The sequence below is a fragment of the Sebastes fasciatus genome, chromosome 5 (assembly GCF_043250625.1).
Source record: "Sebastes fasciatus isolate fSebFas1 chromosome 5, fSebFas1.pri, whole genome shotgun sequence".
Taxonomy (NCBI): domain Eukaryota; kingdom Metazoa; phylum Chordata; class Actinopteri; order Perciformes; family Sebastidae; genus Sebastes; species Sebastes fasciatus.
This window is the reverse complement of record NC_133799.1, coordinates 34904534-34913370: the sequence shown is the minus strand read 5'-3', so window position 1 is coordinate 34913370 and position 8837 is coordinate 34904534. Positions and strand designations below refer to the sequence as shown.

Below are 8837 nucleotides of genomic sequence, written 5' to 3'. Positions count from 1 at the left end.
TCAAAGTTGGCCCCCGAGAGAGAGTGCAGCGATGGCGGAGCAAGCTATAGAGTGACTGAAGAGAGGGAGTGGCGTTAGTGAGAACAAAGCAGCGAGTCAGAGAAATAAAACGTTACTTTCTGATTGTTTCCCAGCGGTTATGTTCTAAAACACAAAAAAAAACAACATTTTAGTATCAGTTCTCCGAATAATTTTCTTTGACCTCCCCAAATTGTGACGCAACTGACTCAGAGTTTATTGTGTAATTTTCACAAGAACTTTATTATATGAACTCTTTTTACAACATACAGTTAAATTTACAGCCGTCTTCCTCCTCATAGCTTGGGGGGTCCAGCGAGCCTCCATCCCTCCATGTTGCCGATTTTTGTGAAAAAGGCCAACGTACCCAGACCCAGACACGCTGACGTACCGGTCATAGCACTGTGGGCTGAACACACACGCAGACAACAATAAGGCTTCACTTCTCGCATATTGTTACACTTTCTCTGCCATAAAACAGTAATAAACAGTACTTATACAAATATATAATCTGTCCTCTGCTGCTGGCCTCGTCCATCGAGATAGGACGGTGTGAATCACATGTGGCAGTAAATCATTGTCATAGTTGACTGTGTTCTCTGCCTGCACCGTCTTCGAGTGCCGATAGAGAGAAGAAACGAGGCTGTGTCTGCTGCCAGAGGGGCCTCTGTCAAACACCGCCTTAAAAGAGGTGAATGCTCAGACGATCAGTTATTTGTCTGTTTGTGTTTGTAATGAACTGAAGTCAATGTGATGCTAATGCTAGGTGAGTTTAGAAGGACTGGGTTCATGTTGTGTGGCTGCAGAGCAGAGTGACATGGACACTGTGTGTGTAAACAACTCAACAAGGACAAGGACGACACCTGTAACCGTGGTAACTCACTGTACACCACAAAGATGGCAAACAGCTGTAGCTTCCAAATGCTTAGAAGACATAACAATTTAAAATGCATGACAAAAAGACTCAAATCTGGGACTTACTTCTGGCTCCCAGGAAGATCCCAGAGGCACAGCCCCCGATGAAGTAGTTCAACGGGTCGTCTGGGGCCTCACGAGCCTGAGCACTGAGACAGGTCGCCATGCCGAAAATGGCTCCCATGGTGGCTGGCACAACAGACAAGACAGACAGACATATCAGCATCACATCATCGTTTGTGGAATCCAAAGAACAGTACTTTTCAATTACATTTCAACCAAGAGTGTTCGAGTCTCACGACAGTGACACATTCATCGTTGTTCTTCTAGCTCTGGACTTGATTTTTCTAAAATAAGGATGAATGATAATAGGAATATTTACCCATGGTAACCGTTGTGTTGGTAGCCCTCTGTAGCGCTGCCAATGCAGAATCAGGCTGGAATGCCACTATGTGATAGGCTGAACCAACCAGGCCTGGAAAAAAAAAACACACACATTAAAAAAATGTAGGCTGACCATTATAGTCCTGCGACAGCCACAGATACCAGATTGTTTTCGTATGATGTGTCGTCCGACCACGTCTAAAGGCTAAAGTGTTTAAATAGGCCACCTGAAAAGCATGCCGTCATAGAAGGGAAAAGACGTGGTGATCGTTTAAATGAGGAGAACCTCACACGCTTTCAGACTCTCCTCAGAGCCCATCATGGTGTAGTACTCACAAAAAGTGACCGAGGTAGTTGTGTGAAGAATTTTAAAAAAAACTGAGCTTGAGAGAGATGTTAAAAGGACCAGTGTTTTACAATTAGGGAGATCTACTGGCAGAAACGGAATATAATATTAATTATAGCTGTTGTGCAGGACAAGTCCATTGTCATTAATCCTTTAAGGCATTAGCATGTTCCTTCTGCCTCGACCTGAGGCCTGTACTACGAAGCAGGATTTGGCGTTAGAGAGGTAACTTCAGGGTTAACCCTTCAGGGTTTTCCGTCCTACGAAGGTGGATCACTTCTTACCGGGGTAGATCCACTCGTATAAAAGCACCGCCTACTGACCAATCAGAGCTCGGTGAGCGGACTGTATGATAATATTACACAAATATGAAGAAGTTACAGTCATAATCCAGACTAAAAACCACACAGTTTAAACTGACAGATGCAGGAAGGACAGCTGGCTGTATGCTGTGGATGTTTACCGCTTTGAATTATGTTTTTATATTTATTTTTTTACTTGCTCTCAAGTCCGTTTCACACCGCCGGAGACGCAGCTGAAAAAAGGCTGAAATAGTCACACACGCCACCACATTGTCAAAGGCCATAATGAAGTGTAAATAACTCATCCATTACACGTATAAAAGCTATTTATAATATCACTGTCCCATCTAGACGACTATATCTGACTTTTGAGTATTCCATTAAATTAATAAATTAATTTACGCATTCACACATCTGTAATTTTTTTCTTTTGCCAGCTGTCATTCCTGCATTTAGCAGCTTCAACTGTGTTAATTTTAGTCTGGATTATGTGTTTAACATCTTCGTATCTGTCTAATATTAAAGTTTGCAGATACCCTGGATATGTTGAAGTCGCTTCGTAGTTCCGGCCTCGGGTCTCGAACTCACCACCTCAGACACCAAGGGGAAGTCACCATCTTGGTGAGTTTACTGCCTGGGGGAAACTACCACTTCACACTAGATCAGTCACCAGGGTTGTATGGAGAGGCAGATTTCACACTAGTTTGTGACAGTGACATCTGGTGGTTTGAGAAAGACACAGCAGCCCTTCAGGACTGAGGCCAAAGCAATGCAACACCTCTCTGTTTTTGAATGGCTTTAGTCTCATATGTGTGCAAGAAAAGTTCAACATGGCTGCACATTATTATTAAATGTGTACTACTTTTGAAGAGCTGCATTAAATGTAGATGTTATTGTGCAACATGTTACAGTATAATTAATAGATGCATTGGCAAAAAAGCCTAGTGACAAGCAAGGTGAGATTTAGGCTTCATCAGAAGTGTTTTCAAAGTATTTTAGGCATTACAAGAGAAACTGGTTCGGTCTGGAACCTCCCATCAGTCACCCTGATATCGGGGCTGCAGGAGCTTCAATGCTTCCTTTATTATCTCCTTCAGCATAAGATACACTGGAGCATCCGAGTAATACGTAACTCAATTTCCCTCCCCGGGGATCAATAAAGTATTTCTGATTGTGATATTTATTTCCTTGCCAGAGGGAGAGGGAAGTTCATCCAGAAGTGGCTGCTGTATTGATCCCCTCCACCTTAAAGGAGGAGCTTCATAGAGCTGAGAGAGAGACTATAGACAGAGTTCACTCCTCCACGGAGTGGGAGGGTGGAGGGACCGGATTGACACCACAGTTGTCTTTTCCTGAGTCCTTCTGAACTCTTCACACCTTTCCTTGACCTCATGACCTTTTCCATCGAGGTCAAGGAGAAGTGGTTAGGAAAAGACGTTAGGACGTCATGTTTTGACTTTTCGACCGCAGCCCTGTTCACGTAGTTAACTAACGTCCTCAGAAGACAAACTGTCCAACAAACCTAACTATACCGTCCATTAATGGTTGCTGGCAGCAACACACGTAACGCTGCAGAAACTCACACACACACACACACACACACTGACTGTAAAAACACCTCCGTGGTCATATTCACACACAGAAGGAAACACTGAAGTGGTTGTTGTCTCCTGAACGCAGCTCGCTTCATAGGCTAACCTGCTAGCGTTAGCATTAGCATTAGCTACAACCTGTCTCAACGCGGCCCAGCGGCTCTCTGCTCGTCTCCAGCCAGCTGACTGTTCACTGTTCACTGTCTGATCACTGCTCATATTCACCCAGAGCGGTGGCCAGTTTGGTGGTGATCCATGTCTTCTCCACGCAGTCTGTCCCCTCCGGTATGTCCCAGTACCCCATCTCTGATCAGGACAAGGACGCGAGCTCAGGAACGGAACTCTCGCGAGATACGTCTTCTTCTTCTTTGGTGTTTATTGGCGGTTGGCAAAACAGCTTATAGGTGCATTACCGCCACCATCTGGACTACTGGAGTGTGGAGCAGTAGATTGGCAGGGGAAAAAAAAAAAAAATAGAAATAGAAATAGAAATAGAAATTGAAATGAAATAAATAAATTTAAAAAAAACTATTATTATTATTATTATTATTATTATAATAACTTACTAAAATAAAATAATACTAATAATTAAATTTTCTCCATTATTCCTGTTGCCCTTAAGTATTTAACTCGCGAGAAACTCAATTCCTCGCATGATATTATTGGCATCTGGCACCCCGGTCTATGGTGCATTACCGCCACCTACTGGAATGGAGTGTAACGCTGTCGACTGGCCATATATAGATAGATGGAAAAATTACTGTATGGAACAAGGAGACTCTAATGTAGCCTTATATTCATTATTTATCTTTCTTAAATCAATAAGTGCTCTCCACTCATTATGTACAGTAAAATATCACGTTAACTGATTAGTGTTTGAGCACATAGTCTACTGTTGCTGATCGTTTGTGAAGTGTGTAATCGTATGTTCTACCCTTAAACAGATAATGATAACCCACTTTTGCTGCCAACATACATTTAGTATTTTGTAAAGATATGTTTCACCACAGTAGTACTGTATATGGACACAACAGGAGGGTACAGGCTGTCTGTATTCAGTCTGATACCACGATTCACCGTGGCAACAGGAACGGTACGGGCTAGAAGGGAACCAGCAAACTGGGGAAACTCTCGCTAGACTGTTATGGTTAGACCAGGGGTCAGCAACCTTTACTATCAAAAGAGCCATTTTAGGCAAAGAAAAAAATAAACTGTCTGGAGCCGCAAAACATTTGAGCATTGTGATGAAGGTAACACAGTTTATAGTCGAAGTATATAGTATATAAGTCTAATGCAGTGAGGGCCAAAGAGCAAATGTACTACGGAGTATTAGGGCCACATTGAGGGGAAAAAAATCTGAGATTTACAGAATAAAGTCATAATATTATGAGAAAAAAGTCATAACTTTACGAGAAAAAAAGTCGTAACATTACGAGAATAAAATCATAACTTTACGAGATAAAATGTTGTAATATTACGATAATAAAGTCATAACTTTACGAGAATAAAGTCATAATATTACAAGAATAAAGTCATAACTTTAAGAGAACAAAAGTCGTAACATTACGAGAATAAAATCATAACTTTACGAGATCAAATGTTGTAATATTACGATAATAAAGTCATAACTTTACGAGAATAAAGTCATATTACGAGAAAAAAGTCATAACATTACAATAATAAAGTCATAACTTTACGAGAAAAAAAGTTGTAATATTACGATAATAAAGTCATAACTTTACGAGAAAAAAGTTGTAATATTACGATAATAAAGTCATAACTTTACGAGAATAAAGTCATATTACGAGAAAAAAGTCATAACTTTACGAGAAAAAAAGTCGTAATATTACCAGAATAAAGAAAATAACACGTAAAATTACTTTAAAATATGACGTTATCATAATATTATGACTTTATTCTCAAAATCTCAGGTTTATTTTTTTTCCCTCAATGTGGCCCTGATACTATGTTGTACCGTCGTACATTAGACCTACAACAATGATAAATAAAAATGAAAATGTAAACAAAAAAGTTATTAATTTCCATTTTTAAAAATCCACAGGGAGCCACTGGAGAGGAGCTAAAGAGCCGCATGTGGCTCTGGAGTCCACAGGTTGCTGACCCGTGGGTTAGGCACTGACCTTGAATAGTTAAGGTTAGGATTGGTCGTCGGGCAGCGAGTCTCACACAAGTTTTTGCAGATCTCAGATCAGATTTTTGAAATTTGCGGATTCCCTTCCAGACACGAGCGGTAAATAAGAAGCAGAGCCTCCATTTTAATCTAGTGGACGTAGAGGTATTAATGCATGTATATGCCGACTGTGCACGTTATCTTGAAAAAAAACAAAAAGTCAGAGCAGGGAAGTGTCAATAATATAATAAAGTTTTATTCAGTGTTGTCCATTAATTCATCGTTTACCAGACTGTCCTGAGTAACAAACTAATATGAGACACAAAGTCAACTTTTGACTGAATGAATGAGGAAATAAAGCAGCGTGTCTGGTGTGTTTTATTAAAATTCACCACACAGATACACGGCTTTAAACCAATTTATTAACTCAACATTGTTACGATTTCCAGCTTTAGCAAGTTGTTCACACTTCAAGGACAGTAAGAGAGTCCTAGCACTCAGCAGCACGTGGTGTTCAGTCAGTCATCCTGCCATTCAAAGGTCCTTGGTCTGGGCTTCCGTGTCCCACAATTTAGTCTTTTGGAGGGATCACTTGTTTGGCATGAAAACCATCTGATTAAAACAAACTGTATGTGGACATATGGAAGCTTGATGTGAGAGTGTTATCTGAACAGAGGCTGCCCCAGTCATGCTTTACATTCACATATAAAGACGTCACTTCTTCCTCCAGAACTGGCTGTATTTGTCAACTTTGAAGTCATCTTCATAGTGGACTGCCGTCGGTTTTTTCGTCTTCTTCACTTCTCTCTTTTTCTGTCGAGCTCGACGCTCCTCTTCGGTCAGAGTGGACAGATTGACGGGCATCTTTGAAAACACAAAGAAACAAAACACGAAATATGAATTCATGGACTCATATGCTATAGGACCAGGGCACCGTCTTGATGTTGGTGCTGTGGGTCTGTTAGTTGTCAGTATTAACAGTGTGGGATTAGGGATGTGATAGAGCAGGATGTTGTTTTTAATGAAAAGATTTATAGACTATATCATGAATTTCAGTTTCTTTATCATGGGGAGTACTACTAGAAAAAGTGAAAACAGCTTTATAATGTCCTCTGTGGCTCTGGCTGAGCTTTGTCCAGTCTGAGAACGAAACCCTGATGAGGTCATAGTGAGGTCGTCAGGGTTATCTCAGCGCTGGCTTGAAGAATACATTATGTATACTAGAACTCAACCCAGTGGAGGAGCTAAAAGTCATGATATCTCGGCCATTGTTTTTTTTTGTTTTTTTAATGTCTCTCTGGAAGTCCCCAAATTTAAAGACGTCAAGATCATAAAGTGTTTAATCACACGCCACTCTTCAAGTGGCACATGGCACTGTTGGTTTGTGGTATGCCGATGTCGTTTTTCTGGCTTATGCTGCTTAAAGATGCAACATGTAACCATTAGAGGGAGAGTGAATGAAGAGAGGGAGCGACATTAGTGAGAACTAAGCAGTGGATCAGAGCTGGAGAGACCGGAGTCAACTTCATGTATCCCGCAACTCCGGCTCCGCCCCTTAAGGTGGGCTGTTAAGGTGGACCAGCTCCTCTGGGCCGCTCAGCTTTTTAATTAATTATGAATATTTCCTTTAACCGTTTTAACCGATAGCGTTAATCGGTTAAAATGCTTAACGTCGGTTAACGGTTAATAATTAACATCCCTAGGAAGCACGATTCTAAAGTCACTAGAAACCCCCTTTAAAGGGCGTCTTTACATTACAAGAGTCATTTCTATTAAACTAGCACATTCATCTCATCACTGTATCACCTTGTGTATTTCTGATGCCGGTCTATTCTTCTACTGCTAAAGCTGTCTGGTCAGTCATGTGAAGACTGTAAACCCTGTGTTGTAGTGATGATAGTGTATTACTAACCCTGTGTTGTTGTGATGATGTTGTACTACTAACCCTGTGTTGTTGTGATGATGTTGTACTACTAACCCTGTGTTGTTGTGATGATGGTGTACTACTCACCATGAGGACTCGTCTGGGTTCTCTGTATCTGATGTTGACTGTGGATCCATCAGGTCGGACCAGCATCACCGGGTAAAGTCTCTCATACTTCTGACGGCCGCAGCGGACCACTGACGTCCTGTTGGAGTTCAGCTGGGGGGTGTCAGTGTGGAGCGATGCAGCAGGGCCGAGCCGCGGTACCGCTGCACTGCGGCTGAACAGCGGGCAGACAACCCTAAATACACACACAGAACATATACCGGTACTGTAGCTGTCTTGTGTATCACTGGTCTGTCTCCTTCATTGAACTCACTGAGCTCATTTATCGTGTTATTTGACAATGAGACCTTTGACAGAATGTGACGTTAAAAACTAACACGAGAACAACCATTAACCTGCTTGTCTTACCGTGCTAACAGGCTGTGAGGTGTCCACAGCTTCAGCAGAGACATGTTGATGGAGACAAGCTGACTCTAACAGGAAGTAATTCACTAGAAGGTCAAACTGCTTCTTCTTCTTCTTCTTCTGTGGTGTTTATTGGCGGCTGGTAAACCAGCTGAGAGGTTCATCACCGCCTCCTGCTGACTGGAGGTGGAACAGTAGCGTTCTTCTTCTTCATTGGATTTGACAGACTAGACGCTGCTATGGTGTATTATTACTGCCCTCTATTGTTTATTAGATGATCCTCTTAACAGTGACTTAAAGCTGCAGTAGGCGAGATTGGAGCAAATATCATTTAAAAAGTTATTTTTATAAAACGGTCTCTATATCGTGACAGTAGTACATGAAACAGGTAACCTGAAAAAAATCATGTTCCTCTGTGTCCTCTGGTGCTCCTAACGGCATCTACAAGATTTCACAGACCGGAGGAAAACAAGCAGTAAGAGCTGATCTGAAGTCTGCTGTCAAATTGAAATTCAAATAAGCTTTATTGGCATGAACGTTCAGGTTACATTATTGCCAAAGCTAAATTACATATTAATGAATAATTACATTTCACAAGAAATAATCACAAAATAATCACAATCACAATAGACCAAATACATTTTAAATATACATTCTTTTAAGATGTAGTCAGTCAGAAACATGTTCGGAGCTTGTAGCACCTCTTATTGTATGGCAACAGTCAACATATTTTGCAGCTAATATTGCATATTGA

The 8837-nt window shown here is 41.1% G+C and overlaps 2 protein-coding genes across 2 annotated transcripts; both read right to left on the bottom strand.

Annotated features, from left to right (window-relative positions):
* Positions 1-233: 233 nt before the first annotated feature.
* On the bottom strand, positions 234-3942 carry ndufa11 (NADH:ubiquinone oxidoreductase subunit A11). The gene is made up of 4 exons (XM_074636962.1): positions 3783-3942; positions 1316-1408; positions 1000-1122; positions 234-427 (listed from the first exon to the last, which is right to left on the bottom strand). Exons 1-4 carry the CDS (start codon positions 3859-3861, stop codon positions 315-317), a joined length of 408 nt encoding a protein of 135 aa, XP_074493063.1. The 5' UTR covers positions 3862-3942; the 3' UTR covers positions 234-314.
* A 1980-nt stretch (positions 3943-5922) lies between these two features.
* mrpl55 (mitochondrial ribosomal protein L55) lies at positions 5923-8251 on the bottom strand. Its single transcript, XM_074636963.1, has 3 exons — positions 8087-8251; positions 7700-7913; positions 5923-6552 (listed from the first exon to the last, which is right to left on the bottom strand). The coding sequence occupies exons 1-3, from the start codon at positions 8128-8130 to the stop codon at positions 6403-6405; spliced, it is 408 nt and encodes a 135-aa protein (XP_074493064.1). The 5' UTR covers positions 8131-8251; the 3' UTR covers positions 5923-6402.
* Between the last annotated feature and the right edge of the window lie 586 nt (positions 8252-8837).

Coding starts and splice junctions, on each gene's coding strand:
- ndufa11 (XM_074636962.1), bottom strand. CDS start 3,861: ATGGGGTACTGGGACATACCGGAGGGGACAGACTGCGTGGAGAAGACA. Junction 1,123..1,315: donor CAACACAACGGTTACCATGG/GTAAATATTCCT, acceptor CTGTTGTGCCAG/CCACCATGGGAGCCATTTTC. Junction 428..999: donor GATCTTCCTGGGAGCCAGAA/GTAAGTCCCAGA, acceptor GTGTGTGTTCAG/CCCACAGTGCTATGACCGGT.
- mrpl55 (XM_074636963.1), bottom strand. CDS start 8,130: ATGTCTCTGCTGAAGCTGTGGACACCTCACAGCCTGTTAGCACG. Junction 7,914..8,086: donor CCTCACAGCCTGTTAGCACG/GTAAGACAAGCA, acceptor GTGTGTATTTAG/GGTTGTCTGCCCGCTGTTCA. Junction 6,553..7,699: donor AACCCAGACGAGTCCTCATG/GTGAGTAGTACA, acceptor GTGTTTTCAAAG/ATGCCCGTCAATCTGTCCAC.